The sequence below is a fragment of the Podarcis cretensis genome (genome assembly GCF_951804945.1).
Source record: "Podarcis cretensis genome assembly, chromosome: 14".
NCBI lineage: Eukaryota > Metazoa > Chordata > Lepidosauria > Squamata > Lacertidae > Podarcis > Podarcis cretensis.
Window position 1 is genome coordinate 46,936,763 of NC_137183.1, and position 20,633 is coordinate 46,957,395.

General features: G+C 47.1%; 1 protein-coding gene across 4 annotated transcripts in view; it reads left to right on the top strand.

Moving 5' to 3' along the window:
* MYH11 (myosin heavy chain 11) overlaps window positions 1–20,633 on the top strand; it is a 99,281-nt gene that overhangs the window by 14,500 nt on the left and 64,148 nt on the right. For all 4 annotated transcript variants that reach the window (XM_079953656.1, XM_079953655.1, XM_079953657.1 and 1 more), the window contains exons 3-4: window positions 667–823; window positions 12,878–12,905. In XM_079953656.1, the coding sequence (XP_079809782.1) occupies window positions 667–823; window positions 12,878–12,905 (185 nt within the window). The remainder of the gene's footprint in view (window positions 1–666; window positions 824–12,877; window positions 12,906–20,633) is intronic.

Genomic DNA, 20,633 nt, shown 5'->3' on the forward strand with positions numbered 1-20,633 from the left:
TCCCCAACACTGCAACCTTCGTTTGTAGGGGAGCCTTGTTCCATCCTCTTGATCATTTTGGTTGACCCCACACACTCTTACCTTAGACCAGTTTCATATCCCCAGAACTGTCATGGCTTCCCCCCAAAGGATTCTGAGTACTGTAATTTGTTTGAGAATGTTGCTAGCGATTTTTTACCTCCCCTCACACAACTGCAGCTCTGTTCTGGGGAAAAGGAAATGTAAAGGGTAAAGGTAAAAGGACCCCTGACAGTTAAGTCCAGTTGCGAACGACTCTGGGGTTGCGGCGCTCATCTCACTTTAGTGGCCGAGGGAGCTGGTGTTTGTCCGGAGACAATTTTTCTGGGTCATGTGGCCAGCATGACTAAGCTGCTTCTGGAGAAACCAGAGCAGCACATGGAAACATCATTTACCTTCCCACCGGAGCGGTACCTGTTTATCTACTTGCACTGGTGTGCTTTCGAACTGCTAGGTTGGCAGGAGCTGGGACCGAGCAACGGGAGCTCACTCCGTCACGGGGATTCAAACCGCCGACCTTCCAATCGGCAAGCCCTAGGCTCAGTGGTTTAGGTCATAGGACCACCCGCGTCCCAGTAAGGGAATGTATGGAGCTTCTAAAAAAACAAAACCCATGTCACATTGTTGGTACGTTTACTCCCTTTACAGACTTACTCAGGTCTCTTTTGTGTGGTGGTAAACCCATACAAGCAACTGCCGATCTATTCAGAGAAGATTATCGACATGTACAAAGGGAAGAAACGTCACGAGATGCCCCCACATATTTATGCCATTGCCGACACAGCCTACAGGAGTATGATGCAAGGTAAGACTGGGTAACTTGCTTCTAAGAGTCACAAAAATAAATACCACGTGGAAAATGTTGTGCCAACTTTCTCTGGCCAAAAGTAGGCCAAAGAAAATGATGGGTGATATAGCACTTTGGAGGAGCCCCTGCGGAGAGGGTCTTGGGTTCGGTTTTTGGCATCGCTAGAGGTCCTTCTCTCTAGGGGAGACGCTGCCAGTCAGAGCAGACAGCGCTGGGCTACATGGGGCAGTGGTCTGGCTGTAGTATAAGGTCTCTGACACCAATGGACCCATAGCGTAGTCATAGAGAACATGCCTTACATTCAGAAAGTTCCAGGTTCCATGATTATTTGCATTTATTGCTCGCTTTCTGCAAGATGATGGCTCAAAGGGACTTACGAGCCCACGGAATACGAAACAGCTTGCCAATCATTAATAAAAAAAGAACCTCGAAATACATCAGGAAAATATAGCACAGCAAATTTCCTAAAAAGTGCTCATCCAACCATAACAAGGACAAATCCTGCGCTCGGGTAAAGATAACTGCCACAAAACAGGCCAGAAATCACACCTGTTTTCCTCCAAGTTAAGGAGGAAAAGCCTGGACAGACAAGAATGTCTTAGTTTCATCCCTAAAAGCTGACTATGATGGTGGCAGGTATGCTTCCCTGGAAAGAGCAATCCACAAATGGGGAGCCACCACTAAAAAGCCCATGCACAAATTTCCACCCTCCAGGCCTCCCTTGGAGGTAGCACATGGGGAAGGGCCTCTGCCGATGATCACATTGAAAGGGATCTCAGGAGGTGGCAGAGTTGGAAAGGATCTCTCTCAGCCTGTTGCCAATTGGAGCAAACAATACAGTCATAGCTTGGATCCTGAACGCCCTTGAACTTGGATGTTTTGGCTCCCGAATGCTGCAAATCCGGAAGTGATTGTTCCGGTTTGCGAACGTTCTTTTGGAACCCGAACGTCCAACAGGGCTTCCGTTGCTTCTGACTGGTTGCAGGAGCTTCCTGCAGCCAATCAGATGCCGCAATTTGGTTTTCAAACGTTCTGGAAGTCGAATAGACTTCCGGAACGGATTCCATTCAGCTTCCAAGGTCCGACTGTACTGGTAAAGTGAGCAAAATGTGTATATTCTTGGAAAGTGCATGTATCATTGATAGTAACCCAGGAAATGCACTATATTAGCAGAAATTGCTTGCAAAAATCTGAATATTAGAGAAAACGTGAATGCTGAAAATTTTTCCTGAGGTTTTTTTTTATAAAAAAAGAAACTGAAAGCAGGTGTAGCAATGTGGAGAACTGAATTTAGGACTGGAAAATGGAGAAACTGAAATTGCCAGATCCATCTATCCCTAGTCCTTGCGCCAGTTCCTGAGGTTTGCCTTTTGCACCCAGAGCACCGTAAGGGGCCAGCGCTAGCTCCTGTCTTTGCTTCATGACTTGGGGGCAAGGCGGGCTTGCAAAAACATTCCTAGGAATCCTTTGGCACTGTCTGCCATCCACAATCTGACTCAAAAAGGGAACGCTCCTCTCCCTTTGCCCGTCTGGGCCAGGCGTGTGGGCAGGGTCGAATGCTTTGCAAATACTTTTGGCAAATAGGGGCATGGAGAGGTGCTCCCCGTGGACTGGTGGGGGCAGCCGCTCCGCCATCTGGGAACATGGGAGTATCAGATGCTGCCTTATATTGAGTCAAGACCATTGGCCCATCAAGCTCCATATAGTCCACCCTGACTGGCAGCAATTATCCGGGGTTTCAGACCAAAGGTGTCGGGGACTGAACCTGGAATCTTCTGCATGCTAACCAGATGCTCTGTCACTGAACTGGCCTTTCCCAGTAGCTAGAAGTCTGCAGAATACTCACGTTTGTCGGCCTCGCCTCTGGTGCATTTGTGAATTTCATCTTTCTAGACTCCTGCCCAACATATAAGGCAGCTGCTGCCAGTCAGAACTGCCAGTGCTGGGCTGCAGGGATGACAAAGTCCAGAACTTGAGCTATCGGGACTGTAGCATCTGGCGCCCGGGTTGCTGCTGAGGTTCCCAAGAGAGTGTTTCCTCCTTATGTGACTTCCTGATGCATTGCAAAAGTTATTTTATTTATTTTTTTATTTACTGAGTTTACACTCCTACCCTTTAGCCAGAAAGGCTTTCAATGAGACTTGCTATACAGTGGTACCTTGGTTCACAAACTTAATCTGTTCCGAAAGTCCGTTCCAAAACCAAAGCATTCCAAAACCAAGGCGTGCTCTCCCATAGACAGTAATGCAAAATGAATTAATCGGTTCCAGACTTTTAAAAACAACCCCCAAAACAGCAATTTAACATGAATTTCACTACCTAACGAGACCATTGATCCATAAAATGAAAGCAATGATCAATGTGCTGTACTATAAAATAAATAAGACAGTATTGTGATAAAAATGAAAATTTAATGTTTTTCTTCCCTGCACTGATGATAGTCATTGTTTGGATGGGGGGCTTTTATCCATTTCTGCAGTCACACAATCAATCAATCAGTAGCTGAACTGGGTTCCACACAGTCACAAAAACAAATGAACCGAAAAAGTCTCAAAAACAAAAGCACAAAATAAATAGCAAAAACATGCTGATTTCTGGACCATCCGTGGGCTGGATTTAGACAGTGATTGGTCCGGATCTGGTCCCTGGGCCTTAGTTTGCCTACCCATGAGTTAGAATATCAAAGAGAAAAAGAAAAGAAAAAAAGATTGACTTCCTTCGACTACTTTACAATTCTTATATTCTTATGTCTTTGGTTATCTGTAAGCATTTTGAACTTTGTGGAGATGCAATTTGTTTACCTATGGAGTTTTAATCTAGACTAAGCCGGTCATCACCATAATTTGGGGAGCTGACCTTCTTCATATAATTTGTAAAAACGTACCATACTCTCCTGATTTTTTCACTTGGTTGATTTCTTACTATTTCTGTTAGTTTTGCCAATTCAAGATATTTTCTTATTTTAAATAGCCATTCATCCTTTGTTGGGATTGTGTTGTTTTTTCCACTGGAACGGATTGACTGTTTTACCACTCTGAGGACCATAGCTCTTTGAGGGGAAGAGGGGGTCTCCAAACAGCTTTCAGCACCTACTTAACAAACTTCAGTTTCCAGAATGCTTTGGCAGAAGCCATAAAACTGCTTGAAGCAGGTATGATTCTGCTTTAAATAAATGGTGCAGATGAGACTGTAGCCTTTGTGCATACAGAAATGTTTCCCTTTCGGTGGTGCTCATCTGCGAAGGGGTTTATAATTTAAAATGCAGCCGAATCTTTTGTAAGGATCTCTTCAGAAATTCTTTTGGAGCCCTTTACTCAATCTGCAGGATGCGGGTGGCGCTGTGGGTTAAACCACAGAGCCTAGGACTTGCCGATCAGAAGGTCGGCGGTTCGAATCCCCGCGACGGGGTGAGCTCCCGTTGCTCGGTCCCTGCTCCTGCCAACCTAGCAGTTCGAAAGCACGTCAAAGTGCAAGTAGATAAATAGGTACCGCTCCGGGGGGAAGGTAAACGGCGTTTCCATGCGCTGCTCTGGTTCACCAGAAGCGGCTTAGTCATGACCCGGAAGCTGTACGCCGGCTCCCTCGGCCAATAAAGCGAGATGAGCACCGCAACCCCAGAGTCGGTCATGACTGGACCTAATGGTCAGGGGTCCCTTTACCTTTTACTCAAATTGCACCTAAGTATATATAGTTGAACGTTGCCACCCTCCTGTACAAATCTATCGCATGGCCACATTTAGAGCGCTGCATACGGCCTCATCTCAGAAGGGATGCTGCAGAGCTGGAATAATGTTTGGAAAAGGGCAGCCCAAATGATTGGTGGGGTGGGGGTGGAGCCACTTCCCATCGAGAAAATGCTACACACAGGGGTCAGCAACCTTTTTCAGCCATGGGCCGGTCCACCGTCCCTCAGACCTTGTGGGGGGGCCGGACTATATTTTGAAAAAAAATATGAATAAATTCCTATGCCCCACAAATAACCCAGAGATGCATTTTAAATAAAAGCACACATTCTACTCATGTAAAAACACGCTGATTCCCAGACTGTCTGCGGGCCGGATTTAGAAGGCAATTGGGCCGCATTCGGCGCATGGGACTTAGGTTGCCTTCCCTGTGCTACAGCATATGGGGCTTTTTCAGTTTAGAAAAATGGCAAATTTCTCCTATGCTGTTTTGACTAATGTACATATTTCTGCAAGTAATTCCCCCCTCCAGCTGGGGAAGGATGAAGCTGTCCATTTCAGTTTCTCTCATTTCCACCACCCCCACCTTAAATTTAGTTCTCCACATTTCTGCAGCAGTGTGCAATTTGTTTTTAAAAATCGAAAACATCTTCATGAAAAATAGTCAGAGTTTTCTCGCAAGTTTCTCCTGATGAAGACATTGCATGCAATTTTAACTGAGATACTTGGGGGTGTGAGTGTGTGTTTTGCAGCGAATTTCCCCTAATGCATCTCTGTGTCACCTTCACTAACCCATGCATTTTTATACATACTCCCCCCCCCCCCAATATAATGCACGTTGTTTGGCTGGAGAATTGTGAATGTCAAAGAAGAGCTGTGTTTCGGTTCATGTATTGGTTCAAGAAGTGCAAATTAGGCCATTTCTCATTAAAATGCAATCGAAACCGTATTTCTCCCCCAATCCCACCTCCGAGTGCAGGCAGCTTTCACAACAGCAAATGCATTTCATCTTTGGGATGTTTGGGAAACTTGGTCCTCTAGAATGGGTCTTGATTTGGCCAAGAGGAAATAAGCTTGCCAAAAAATGGGCAGTCTCTGTTTTGCTTCTGCCTTTCCATCTCCATCTTCCACTCCCCCCCCCATCCTCTCTGCTTTGTCCCTTCTTTCCCTGTCTACATCTGGATTGTTTCATCATTTGTCAGCATTTGGGCGCTTCAAAACAGACAAACAGGTTGAGCACATTTGAGCTTCCGAACTGGGGCTGTTTTGCTTCCTCTGCCTCGCTCCAACCCATGTGTCTGAATTACGGTTGTAATTTTCACTCGGTTTAATTTTTTGTTTTGTTTCGGCTGCTATCCTTCACATAGATTGACTGCCAAGATATACTAACAACTGCTATATACAACTGGAAGGTTTTAAAGGATCCGAATGCGTATAAAACAGAGAAGTCTAATTAAGCAGCTAAAAATATACAGCTGTGTGAGTCTCCAGCATGATGCTCAGAAGCATTGCTTAAAGTTACGTCCTTTTGTTCAGACGCGGCAAATGTAGCTGCTCCGTGAGTAAACATATAACTTCCTACTAGTTAAAGTGGTATCTGGAGTTTGTGGGTTGAATGCAGCCTCTTTGTCTCCAGAGAGCAGTTGGGGGAGGAGTGTATCTTAACAGTAGATCATCCTCCTTGCATGTTCCAGGTTCAGTCCCCAACATCTCCAAATAGGATTGGGAACGTCCCCTGCCTGAAACCCTGGGCAGCCATTGCTGCCAGTCAGTGTAAACAGTACTAAGTTAAATTGACCAATGACCTGGACAAGCATAAGGCAGCTTTCTATATCTGCATGTTCTTAATATGAAATTGCAGGAAGGATGGGATCCAGGCAAATGGGGACTATTTCCCTGGATGTAATATATGATGGAATGCAAGTGGCGCTGTGGTCTAAACCACTGAGCCACTTGGACTTGTTGATCGGAAGGTCGGCAGTTTGAATCCCTGTGACGGGGTGAGCTCCCGTTGCTCTGTCCCAGCTCCTACCAACCTAGCAGTTCAAAAGCACACCAGTGCAAGTAGATAAGTATGTACCGCTGTGGCGGGAAGGTAAACGGCGTTTCCATGTGCTCTGGTTTGTGTCATGGTGTTCTGTTGCGCCAGAAGTGGTTTAGTCCTGCTGGCCACATGGACAAACGCCGGCTCCCTCAACCTGAAAGCAAATTGAGCGCCATAACCTCATAGTTGCCTTTGACTGGACTTAACCGTCCAGGTGTCCTCTACCTTTTTACCTATATGATGTGACCACATTTGGAATACTGGGTACAGTTCTGCTCAGAAAAGGATGCTGTAGAATGCAGGAAATGCTTAGATCAGGGTCTGGAGAAGTGGCGTAGCGTGGCCTGTGTGACCCACCCACCCCATGCTATGCCACTGGTCTAGAACAGCTGCCTTATGAGGAAATCACTTGGGGGTTTTTTAAAGTTTTTTTGGGGGGGGAGTGAGCAATGGTTATGGACATGGTAGAGGTGTCTAAAATTATCTTAGGTGTGGAGAAAAGGGACAGGGAAAGGGAAATGATGAGGATGATAATTATACCCCGCCCAACTGGTTGGGTTTCCCCAGCCACTCTGGGCAGCTTAAAGCATATCTAAAAATATAATAAAAACACCAAGTGTTGAAAACCTCCTGATACAGGGCTGCCTTCAGATGTCTTCTAAAAGTTGCATAGTTCTTTATCTCCTTGACATCTGAAGGGATGGCGTTCCACAGGGAGGGTGCCACTACCAAGAAGGCCCTCTGTCTGGTTCCCTGTAACCTCATTTCTCACAGTGAGGGAACCACCAGAAGGCCCTCAGAGCTGGACCCCAGTGTCTGGGCTGAACGATGGGGGTGGAGACGCTCCTTCGGGTATACTGGGCAGAGGCTGTTTAGGGTTTTAAAGGTCAGCACCAACACTTTGAATTGTGCTCAGAAACGTACTGGGAGCCAGTAGAAATATATCTGAAGAAGTGTGCATACACACGAAAGTTCATACAAAGAACAAACTTAGTTGGTCTCTAAGGTGCTACTGGACAATTTTTAAATGTTTTTTACAAATGTTGTCAGACCAACACGGCTACCTACCTGAATCTAGTACTGGGAGCCAGTGAAGATCCTTTAGGACCGGTGTTATATGGTCTTGGCGGCCACTCCCAGTCACCGGTCTAGCTGCTGCATTCTGGATTAGTTGTAGTTTCCAGGTCACCTTCAATGGTAACCCCACATAGAGCGCATTGCAGTAGTTCAAGCTGGAGATAACCAGAGCATGCACCACTCTGGCAAGACAGTCTGCAGGTAGGTAGGGTCTCAGCCAGCGTACCAAATGGAGCTGGTAGACAGCTTCCCTGGTTGCAGAATTGACCTGCACCTCCATGGACAGCTGTGAGTCCAGAATGACTCCTGGGCTGCACACCTGGTCCTTCAGGGGCATAGTTACCCTATTCAGGACCAGGGAGTCCTCCACACCTGCCTGCCCCCTGTCCCCCAATAGCAGTACTTCTGTTTTATCAGGATTCAACCTCAATCTGTTAGCCTCCATCCATCCTCCAACCACCTCCAGAAACTCCCTCTCTCATAATCCCAGTACCCAATGGGACCATCCAATGGGAGCAGAATGATGGGAGACTTGGGACAGACATCTTCACCCAGCATGTAGTTAAACTATGGGATTTGCTCTCACAAAATGTTTTGAATGCCAACAATTCAAACGGCTTTAAGAGGGGATTAGACGAATTTATAGAGGCTGTCTTTCTTCCAGGCAGATTGTTTATTCAGGGCTCATCCTGATTCTCCTGCACAAAGCTTATGCATAAGTTAGACTATGGCCTTTATTTATTCAGATTTCTTTCCGGGGACGTCATGCAACAACAAACCTTCGTCCCAATTTGCTTGCACAGAGTTAATACGTCTTTCTGTTTCCATGCCATGCTTTGCAATGCCTATACCTGTCACTTTCCAAACCACAACAAGGTGGATTTGTCATACAGGCTCAAAAGAGCACAGATTTTAATTGCCCAACCCAAAATTTATGGTACGCCCTTGAACCCTGGCCCCAGCCACTGCCCAATGCTTTTAGGACTATTTCAGATGGCCTTCCAGATTTATTTATGTATAGACGTATTTCCCTCCCATAAAAATATCAGACTGGTGGGCTCATACAGTGATGGCCTGCTCATCCTGATTCATTTGCCTAGAGTTGTTTGGAAGATTAGACAACTTTGGCTATCTATGGAGCATTCATTCTGATTTGTTTGCAAGAAAATTATATGACGTTGTGCCGCACGGTTGCGACCACCTGCTTCCTAGTGCATTTTCCCATCACTTTCTTTATTGGGGGAAAAATTATTTTTGGGAGAGGGTGGGGAGGGGAAGTGGAATTTTTGCTCAAGAGCACCACTCAGCTTTTATTGGGCAACCTGAAATGCTGCTGTGTGGTTGAATCCCACTTGAAAACAAAAAGAGCCTGGAGACTCCCTTGTGCTCCTGTCCCTTTCCTTCTTCCCTCTCCATCCTACTGTTGACATGGTAAGTCAGGATGCGGCAGAAATTCAATTTAAAGGTGAACCTGACCTAATTGCACTTCACAAAACAATATGTGGACTCAAGAAATAGCTATCCTTCGAAATGGACACTTTTCTGAACGTTCTAATGTGGCTCTCCGGCCAAGTAAGGGATGTAACAAAGTGCACATCCTGCAGTGAAGTGTGTCTAAAAATGCATATATTAGCAAAGGTAACGTACCAAAAAAAAAAAATTTAAATGCATTGGGGCTGGTAAAATGGCTTTGCATGCATTTGTATATGAGACAAAGTTGTTTACAAACGTCTGCACATTTGGATAAATTTGACTAAATGCTCATGAATTTTTCGTAACGACTTTTCACAAAATGCAAAAGCTGCTAACTGGGGAAGCGTGGAGAACCAAACTTAAGATCGGAGAGGCTGATAGGGCCTGAAATTGACGGGTCCATCTATCCCTGGTTGGTAGTCAAATGGCAGCAGCCGTAAGCGGTCTTCTTCCTGCCGTCCTCTCTCTCTCTTTCCCCGACTGCGCTGGAAACATGCAGAAACCCTTCAGTGAGACCAGCCCATAATAAAATGTCAAGAAGCTGCAGGCCAGGATGCCCGATTCTGTTGCTTTCTCCTTTTATGGTCAAGCTGCCAGCTCAGAGTCGCTTCCTTGTGATAAACCATCCGATTCAAGGCTGCGATTAAGCAGAGCAAGCTGGTCCTCCGGGAGGGAAGCGGGGGCGCAAACAGAGGCCGGAGGAGGAGGAGGAAGGGGGGGTTCCAAAAGAACGATGTTGTTTTCGAAGAAGGAAGCGTGGGATGCTGGCGGAAAGCTTGTGCTTTCAAAGTGGTACCGTTTAACCCAGTCATCACCTGGGGAGGAAAAAGAAGCTGCGCTGGATGTCTCCTCTGCTGTATAGATAGCCATTTGGGGCTGAGGTCCAGCCCAGGACCCCCCCCCTCAAATGTCTACCCAAAAATGTCACATGATGGAGCAAGCAGCAAGCAGATCCTGGGTGCATAAAACGCTCAGGGGGCACCCGGGAATGAGACCGTGGAGGAGAAGAGACTGCCATGCCTTTTGTCCCTGTCCCCCAACCGTGTTGTCAGAACTTTTGACATGCCCCTGTTTAATTTCCTGGGCCGTTCTCCTTTCTAGTGTTGACTGTTGGCGTAGCTCAGCCTGAGTGGAATTCGTTCTCTGCTAAGTGCACCCAATTAAATTTGTCAGCAAGGGTGATTAGCAGGATTAAAAGGAGGGAGCAGAACTTTGAGCCTGGAACTGAGGAAAAGCTTAAATGAGGACTCTCTCGGAGGCTGCCAGCTGGGGTAAATTCAAGCATGTGCAAAAACTTATACAGTGGTACCTCGGGTTACATACGCTTCAGGTTACAGACTCCGCTAACCCAGAAATATTACCTCGGGTTAAGAACTTTGCCTCAGGATGAGAACAGAAATCGCGCAGCAGCAGCGGGAGGCTCCATTAGCTAAAGTGGTGCTTCAGGTTAAGTACAGTTTCAGGTTAAGAACGGACCTCCGGAACGAATTAAGTACTTAACCTGAGGTACCACTGTACAATCATACCTCATGTTGTGTTTGCTTCAGGTTGAGCGTTTTAAGGTTGCGTCCCATGGCAACCTGGATGTAACGGAACAGGTTATTTCCAGGTTTCGCCACTCTCGCATGCGCTCAAAATGATGTCATGCGCAGAAGTAGCGAATTGTGACCTGCGCATGCGCAGACGCGGGTTGCGTTCTGCTCAGGTTGCGAACGAGGCTCCGGAATGGATCCCGTTCGTAACCAGAGGTACCACTGTACAGTCATACCTTGGAAGTCAAACGGAATCTGTTCTGGAAGTCTGTTCGACTTCCGAAACATTCAGAAACCAAAGCACAGCTTCGGATTGGCTGCAGGAAGCTCCTGCAGCCAATCGGAAGCTGCGGAAGCCCCGTCAGATGTTTGGCTTCCAAAAATAGTTCGCAAACAGTCACTTCTGGGTTTGCTGCATTTGGGAGCCAAAATGTTTGAGAACTAAGCTGTTCGAAAACCAAGGTACGACTGTTGTTTGATCACAGAGATTTCCTTCCAGAAGCATACAGAGCTTCGGATGTGTCCTGAAGATATATAACCAGATCTGTGTGTGCTCCATGCTCTTATGAGGTTTGTCAGTTGATAGATGCAGTAAACACCTTTCTGCTACAAAACGACGCTTCCCCTTTTGCTCTGTGTTCCGTTCTTGGCCATTCCAGCTGCATACTTTTAGAACACACCTGCTCACCTGCAAAGAATCCAGGGAACTGTAGGTTTTTTAAAATGAAGATGCTGTGGATTGTATGAGAGGTAAACTACAGTTCCCAGGATCCTTGGGGGCAGGGGAGAATGTGCTTTAAACGTATGGTGTATAGAGTGTAGAAGGAGAGAGGGATTGCGGTCTGGCCTACATCACTGTTACGTCAGTTTCCTCTCTCTTGCTTTTTGTGGCAGCCCCGGGAACTGTCCAAAAACATCACATCCATTGTGGACCCCAGTTTAAAGAACCACCGTTCTATTGGGAACTTGCCCTTTTCTATTTTTGAAATAGAAACAACTTGAATCTTTAACCTTTTGTCTCAATGTTGTCCCAGAGGACAAAAACCAAGATGTCCATTGTTGCTAACCTAGGGAGTGTGATAAAAATAAAAGTATTGTGTGTGCATTGTGGGCGCCTCTGATTTTCTGCTGATAACCCGATGCACAGGATTGGCAAGTGATACAGAGACTTGTCTGGATGCTCAGAAGTCATGAGAAGCAGAAACTCAGTGCTAGGTCACTGGCTTTGCCCGTGATGGCTGGTGCATTAGGACAAATGTGTCACTCACCAAAAGCTCCCTTTTGCCTGCCACCCGACTTCCAACTGGTCCAGCGAGTGCCCCTGCTTCTCAGCTTCCTCCTCTTCCTCTTTAGTCTCAGTGTTGCCACTTGTAGAACTCAGCAGAGAGGAGGATGGGAACAGAACTAGAATCAGACAGCTCTGTTTGTCATGGGCTCTCTGGTGCCACCTACTGTTGACCTCCCTGCTTTTTGCCCTAATAGTCCCAATGGGTGCTAGAAGGTCTTCAGTTCCGCTGCTGGCATCTCCAGTTAGCACAGGGGTGGGGGATTGGATCGGAATCCTTATCTCTCCTATCTGTCCCCCCCCTGGGCCAAGTTTGACAGGTGGGCGTGGCTGCCCACAAGCCAATCACCAGATGCCACAATGACATCATGGGCACTCAGTTGATTGTTGTTTATAAAGCGCAGCGCAGGGCGGTTTTTTAAAGTGCCAGAAACCAGCTGATTGGTGTGTGCCTGTAAATCTCTTTAGCCCCGCTGTCTTTTTACCTGCACCACATCTCTCATCGTATGTGATGTTGCATATAGGGCACGTGGGCATGGTTTGGCCAAAATGGCTTTCTTCCTGCTTCTGTAATAAATAACCAGCGGTATATTTTGGAAAAGTGTTTGCTTGCTACACATTTTGGCACATTGCCGTCAAGTTTGGCGTGGTGGCTCTTGAGCTCAAGGAGCAGGATTTGGCCTGTGCTTGGATACAGCGGGGTGCCATTTTGAATGGAGATGGTGGGCTGAACCTTTCAAAAATGCACTTTTTAAAAAAGTTCCTTTGAATTCCTAAGCAATGCCCAGTATGAAGTTGCTGGTAGATGTTTAATAAACTCTTTTGAAGATTCCTGCATTACTGTGATTCAGATCTTGTTTCTATATGAAATGGTAGGTACCGTATACACCAAGCCCAGTGAACTTACCATACTCTTGAATATCCCAGACTTAATACCTGTTTTCTCTTTATCTACAGATCGAGAAGACCAGTCCATTCTTTGCACGTAAGTAGAACCAGTTTGATCATGCACACCTTTCGATTTCTGCTCACATTTTCGCTTGCGGACAGTACAATTGATATTATCAGTTGGCATATGTGTAGCTCTTAGACTGAATAGCATGTTCTGGACCAAAACCTGTAGGTTCGGAATTGTTTTTAAAGGCAGCCCTGGGCTGTCCGTCTACACAACCCACCTCCCTTTGTTGTCTTTCCCATTTTAAGCTTGTAAGCTCCATTTTGTGGGAGCTTGTTAATTCCCACCCTCCATACTTTTGAAAAATTGCTTCCTTTTTTTTGCATAGCTGCTAAGTGTGGGGCACTGTGCACTCTGATGGCACTAAAACAGAGGTGGGGAACTGCAGGTCAGTTACCAAACATTGTCCTCCCATCTTCTCTGACTCGCCATCAGGATGTTCCCCAGGCTACAACCACTCCCAGGCACTTCTCGCCATCCTTGAATACTTTTTCCCTGGCTGGAATTTGTCATCGAACTGTGATATTGCCCCCTGCTTGCCTGGATGGATGATAATGATAATGATATAATGATAATTTATTTATACCCCACCCATCTGGCTGGGTTTCCCCAGCCACTCTGGGGGGCTTCCAATAAAACACTAACATACAATAACCTATTAAACATGAAAAGCTTCCCTAAAAATGGCTGCCTTCAGATGTCTTCTAAAAGTTTGGTAGTTATTTTTCTCTTTGACATCTGGTGGGAGGGCGTTCCACAGGGCGGGTGCCACTACCGAGAAGGCCCTCTGCAAAATATGTGTGCAGTGTGTGTATTTGCACTATACGTTCAAAGTATCAGGCCACTTTAGACTAAGGTTACCAGATTTTTTTTCAATGAATCCGGGGACACATTTCAACTTTCTACTAGATAGATGGATTTTGTCAGGGGACTGATTTGTCTGTCCCTGGGAAATGGGAATGTCTGGTAACCTTACTTTGGGCAGCTATGGCTTCTCCCAAAGGGTACTGGGAGCTGTAGTTTGTTCAGGGTGCGCTGAGTTGTCAGGAGACCCCTATTCCCCATCACTGAGCTACAATTCCCAGAGTTCCGTGGGGAGAGGGATTAACTGTTAAAAAACTCTGGGAACTACGGTACATTACAAATCCTCCAAAGGGGGCTGTGCTCTGACTTCATGCTAATCCAAGACTGATGTGGCACTACATATCCTCCAGGGCAGGCTGCCTGATGACAGCATTACGTTTTTATGTCTATAGGAAGATATTAGGAGAAAATCCCACTAAGACTTTGATGAATTTTCATGGTGACTTTCTTTATTTTAAAAATGCAAGCTGATGTGGAAATGTGGAAAACTGAATTTAAGACTGAAAAACTGAGAAGCCAGTATTGACAGATTCACCCGTGCCCTGTGTTTACCTTCCGTTTTAGTGGACTGTGAACGGGAGGTGTGCAGGGTGACGCTGCGGTCTGGGGCAATATCAGTGAGCAAGGAAAGATTTTATTACATGTTGGATAGCAAAGCCTTTGCTGCCAAGCAGTTGACCACAAGCTCCAGCTGTAGCTTGCCAGGAATGCTCAGCGCCAGCTGCCCCAAACTCCAAGGCGCTTTGATGTTTGGGAACTAAAATGGGAGACACCTCCACCTCCTCACTCTTGCAGCTAAAAGTAGATTCAGTAGTAGTAGCAGGTTGGGTTTTCTTTTGTTTTTGTTTTAAAGGAAACATCTGCTTTCAAAGGAGTGTTTTCTCTGTGAGTCTGCAGTCTGGGCAGTGCTTTTTTTTCTAGAAAAAAATGTTTAGAGGTACAGTGGTACCTCAGGTTAAGTACTTAATTCGTTCCGGAGGTCCGTACTTAACCTGAAACTGTTCATAACATGAAGCACCACTTTAACTAATGGGGCTCCTGCTCCCGCCGTGCCGCTGGAGCACGATCTCTGTTCTCATCCTGAAGCAAAGTTCTTAACCTGAAGCACTATTTCTGGATTAGCGGAGTCTGTAACCTGAAGCGTATGTAACCTGAAGCGTATGTAACCTGAGGTACCACTGTACTCAAGAAAATTCCTGTTTTATAGTTCAAATTGGGAAAAAATAATACAGTAAATGGACAAAGATTCACAAAATGTTTAGGGGTATGCGTACCCCCAGAAAAGAAGCACTGAGTCTGGGTGTGCTTTTGGGTAGGCCAGAGTACTGACTCACTCAGAGGGGCAGTGGCCAACCTCTCTAGCAAGTGGCTACTTTGGGCTCACAGAACACTTCAGTTAATTTACTTAGGAATGGAGGAAGTTGCTTTAGAGCAGGTTAGTTGTCTGTTAAGTCCTATACTGCCGACTGATGGGCAGCAGATCTTCCCAGCTCTCCGGTAGCATCAACTTCTACCTGCCCTTTTCAATGCAGATGCCGAGGATCAGACTGGAAATCTTTTTCATGCAAAGTCTGGGCGATGGCACAGAACTGTAACATTAACGATGCAATATTTAAATATTATTGGCAGCCTGGGGGTGGGGGGTGGGGGCTAACCGCATGGAGATTTTAAGATACCAGCCTCTTCCAGGTTACCTGTTTGCTAAGCATTCACCTTGATTTGTTTGCTGGGAGGCTGGAGGGCACTGTGCAAAGTAAGCCCCATTCCATACATTCTAGTGCATTTTCTGCATCACTTTCCTTACTGCAAAAAGTCTAGGTTGTGGGGGGAGTGGGAATGTTGGCTTGTCAGCCATGATTGTTCAATTTGAATAGGCCATTATGCGACTGACTGTCACTCGGAAATAGCAGCGGTCTGTAAGCACCCACGTTTGACGCCCTTCCAAACTGCGTAGTCTGCGAGGTCAGGCAGCCAAGACACCCCCCCCCCCATGACACAGCAGAAAGGATTGGCTATGGAGCCTCCATGTTTAAAGGCAGTGTATATCTGAGCAGCAGTTGCTTGGCTGGCAATAATAATAATAATAATAATAATAATAATAATAATAATAATATAATTTTTTATTTATACCCCGCCCATCTGGCTCGGTTTCCCCAGCCACTCTGGACAGCTTCCAGCAGAATATTAAAATACATGCTCTCATGCCGTGCTTGTTGGCTTTCCTAGAGGTATCTAGTTGATGCCCACCCCCCCCCACCCCTTAAGAAACAGGATACTGGATTAGATGTGCACTTGCAGGAGGATCCTTGCTGTGATGCCACAGGGTAGGCAGTTTTTCTGATTTCAAAACTGGGGAGGGGGGGAAATAGGGTCTCCAGCAAACTGTTCCTGCCCTCGGGCAAAGGAAATTCAGTGGAAGAGGAAGGATGGCTAAAGTATAATAAGTGAAGTTAATGCATTTTTTTTTTTAAGCATGTTTTTGGTCTTCCCAAAGGCAAGGATGTAAAGTAGATTTATGTGAAAGCCTTTTACGCAAATGTCTTCAAACTGGCATGTTTAGTCTGGAGCCGTTCCCAGAACACTTAATTTTTATCAATAAAACATGCACATATTTCAGCTTCAGGCCCCATGTGAAGCTGCAGGCAGACTTGAAACTGTGCGAGATCAGGGTTCATCATCCCCCCCCCCCCCAAAAGAAACCATTTGAAGAAAGAGGCTGGGTCATTAGGCAGAGTTTATCCTGCTCCAGAGCTGTTCACTTCAGAGGGGCTTGGACAGAGAGCTCACACGTCCTCCCTTAAGAACACAGGAGCATTGCCTTGCTGGATCTGACCGATGGTCCTTCTGGCCTCAGCGACAGCCAGGCACCAGTTGGTGGTGTGTTAGCCAGGGCATTTGGGTGCCCCCTAGTTTGTCTGGTATCTCTTTGTGTTGATGTTGTTGTTGTTGTTGTTTAGTCGTTTAGTCATGTCCAACTCTTTGTGACCCCATGGACCAGAGCACGCCAGGCACTCCTGTCTTCCACTGCCTCCCGCAGTTGGGTCAAACTCATGCTGGTAGCTTCGAGGACACTGTCCAACCATCTCGTTCTCTGTCGTCCTCTTCTCCTTGTGCCCTCCATCTTTCCCACCATCAGGGTCTTCTCCAGGCTTCTTTTCTCATGAGGTGGCCAAAGTCTTGGAGCCTCAGCTTCACGATCTGTCCTTCCAGTGAGCACTCAGGGCTGATTTCCTTAAGAATGGATCGGTTTGATCTTCTTGCAGTTCATGGGACTCTCAAGAGTCTCCTCCAGCACCAGAATTCAAAAGCATCAATTCTTCGGTGATGTGTTGATATGGCTTTGTTATTTTTGTAGAAGTCTGCCAGGCAGTACAGTGGTACCTCAGCTTACATACACTTCAGGTTACATACGCTTCAGGTTACAGACTCCGCTAACCCAGAAATATTACCTCGGGTTAAGTACTTTGCTTCAGGATGAGAACAGAAATTGTGCTCCGGCGGCGCGGCAGCAGTAGGAGGCCCCATTAGCTAAAGTGGTGCTTCAGGTTAAGAACAGTTTCAGGTTAAGAACGGACCTCCGGAACGAATTAAGTACTTAACCCGAGGTACCACTGTACAGTCATACCTCGGGTTACAGAAGCTTCAGGTTGCCGTCTTCGGGTTGCGCACAGCGCTGAACCCGGAAGTACTGGAAGGGGTTTCTTCCAGGTTTCGGCGCTCACGCATGCGCAGAAGCGCTAAATCATATTTGCGCATGCGCAGAAGTGCTGAATCACAACCTGCGTGTGCGCGGACGCGCGCTGCAGGTTGCGAACGCTGCAGGTTGCGAACGCGCCTCCCACGCGGATCACGTTTGCAACCCGAGCGTCCACTGTATAAGCCTTTGGCTTGCCAGGTTTTTATTAGGAGGTTTTGTGCTGCGTGGTGGAATAGTGGGTGGTGTGCCAGGGGAATTAGTGGGGATGGGGTTGGGGACAGTTTACCTACTTTTCCTTTCCATGCTTTAAGCATGGTCTGTGTGAACCTGTTTAGTGTTGTGGGGGTTTTCCGTAGTTTGTTTGGGAGGAATGGGTATGCTGTAGCCAGGCACCAGTTAAGCAACATAAAGGTAAAGGGACCCCTGACCATTAGGTCCAGTCGTGGCCAACTCTGGGGTTGCGGCGCTCATTTCGCTTTATTGGCCGAGGGAGGCGGCGTACAGCTTCCGGGTCATGTGGCCAGCATGACTAAGCCGCTTCTGGCAAACCAGAGCAGCGCACGGAAACACCGTTTATCTTCCCGCCGGAGCGCTACCTATTTATCTCCTTGCACTTTGATGTGCTTTCGAACTGCTAGGTTGGCAGGAGCAGGGACCGAGCAATTGGAGCTCACCCCGTTGCGGGGATTCAAACCGCCAACCTTCTGATTGGCAAGTCCTAGGCTCTGTGGTTTAACCCACAGCGCCACCCGCGTCCCAGTTAAGCAACATACTCACCATATAGTAAACCATTGTGGTTAAACCACTGTGGGAATTGTACCTCTGTAGCAAACTACAGTCCCTAGTAGGAAAGCTGTGACTTCTATATCTATACAGTATACTCACCATATATTTAGAAGTCACAGCTTTCCTACTAGGGACTGTAGTTTTCTACAGAGCTACAATTCCCACAGTGGTTTAACTGTCAGCCCTTCTTTCCTGGGAGCTCTGGGAATTGTAGCTCTATGAAGGGTTTCCTGACAACTTCCGGCACCCTTAACAAACTGCTCTTAAAGTAGTCTTGTAGCACTTTAAACAGTCGTGGCTTCCCCCACGGAACAGCACCCTAGGAAGAAACAGCGTCTAGCCTTCTTAAGGCTTGGTGCCAACACAAAGCACCCTCCTACCTTCCTCCTCTCGGGTGTGCATGTGGGGCTGTCGCATGGACATTTATCTGTGGGCCGGCGTTTGAGAAGAGGCACCTCCTAATTAGGAAAAGGAATTGAGCAGAGCGGAGTTGGTGGAACAGCTCCAAGATCAAAGGAACCTCAGGCAGATCCACTCTTCACTCCTCTGCAAATGTCCTTCCTTTTTTAAAAAAAGAAATACTTCCTTGATGTGTTTGTGTCTTCACTTCAGAAATACAAGAGGATGTTGGGGAGGCAAATATATTGGGGGCCATTAACCCGGATTCAACCATCTTTCCCCTGCTTTTAGTTACTGTTGCGACGGGAACGGGGAACTTTTTTCCAGAATGAGGGCCACGAACCCTTCTGTGAAAGCTTCTGGGGGCCACATGGCAATGGTGGGTGGGGTCCGAGGCAGGAGCAAGGAGACTCAGGGGTTGGCAAGGTTTACCTCACCTGGGCCGGTTCACTCCCTGTGATTTCCGGCGTCTGCGCAGATGCTATTTCCGGCGCCGCGGAAGCGAGTCCCCGTGCCGTGCTGCGCCAGTTTGGCGCAGTGCACGGGGACTCACCGAGCCGGTAGCTTGGTTCGGGGGTGGCTCATGGGCCGGTTAAACAACCCCCGTGGGCCCATGGGCCTTAGGTTGCCTACCCCTGAAGGAGAGCAACAGATGTAAATGTTGCCTTTGTATAGTTGGCTGGTTTCTATATACCCTGTCACCTCAGTCCTCCGTCCAGGCAAGCAAAATATATTTTCAGAGTTTGAAGGGCACATTCCAGTCCGGCAAAAACATTCAAGGAAGGTGCAGAGCAGGGCCGGTGAAGGGTATGTAGCACTAGGGAGAGAATCAAGGGCCAGACAGGGACTGAGGGCCAGGTTGGAGATAATGCGAAATAACATTTGAAAGTTTAAAGCCCAAACACTCAGCTGTGGATATTTCCAAACCCCTGGACGACATCCCAGACAAATGAGTAAGCTTTAAGGCTTGGTTATGCACGCCTGCGATAGCTATCTATCTTTTCGTGTTGTTTCCACATCCTTCCCCCAATACTTTTAAAGATGTGCATTCAAGACTGAAGGAACTTGGAACCAAGGCAAAAAGCTCTCCAGCCCTTTAGGACTCCTGACTCCTCTCAGTTTAATATTGGATAAGTGGCAATCAGTATGAAAGCCCGTGTGGAATAGTGGTTAGAGTGCCAAACTAGGTCCTGGGAGACCAGGGTTCAAATCCCTGCTTAGCCACAAAGTCCACTGGGTGACTCTGGGGCAGCTGTTGTTTCTCAGTCTAACCTACCTCACAGGGTTGCTGAGAGGATAAAATGGAGAGCAGCAGAAGTGTTGCTTGAGCTCCTTGGACAAATGGTGGAGTGGAACGTTACACTTAGCTCTCACCTGTGGCTCCTAGAAGCTGTCAGCAGGTGATAGCAGCCACAACCCCAGGAAACGGCTTCGACTGGCCGGCTGAACCAGGTGAGGGTAGCTGATGGGTCTCAAACCCTCAATGAGTTGGGGACTTGACAGGTTCTGGCAGAGTGAGCGGACGAGACCAAAAGTGGGTCCAATAGTCAAGAAGGCAGTTTCTGCACATGGGCCTGAACTCCCACACACATGTTGCAAGGGACCTAGAACGGTTTGTTGCTAGGTCTCACAGTTTGGTGTGCATGGTGTCGCATGAATTCTCAGAGGCAGAGCGGAAAGGCAGTAGATCCATTGTTGTTGGAGTATGTTGTAGGAAGTTTAATCCAGTATTTGGGTGGACAGGCGGAGTCCCCCAAAACCCTGGGCGGCCCCCCGTGTGGAATAACGACTCAAGACAACGTGCTATGCAGTGGTTCTCAACCTGTGGGTCCCCAGATGGTGTTGGACTACAACTCCCATCATCCCTGACCGCTGATCATGCTGGCTAGGAATGATGGGAGTTGCAGTCCAACAACATCTGGGGACCCACAGGTTGAGAAACACTGTGCTATGGGATTAAAATTGGCCAGAACTTTATTATGTTTCAGATGTGGGTAGACCTTGGCTCAGGC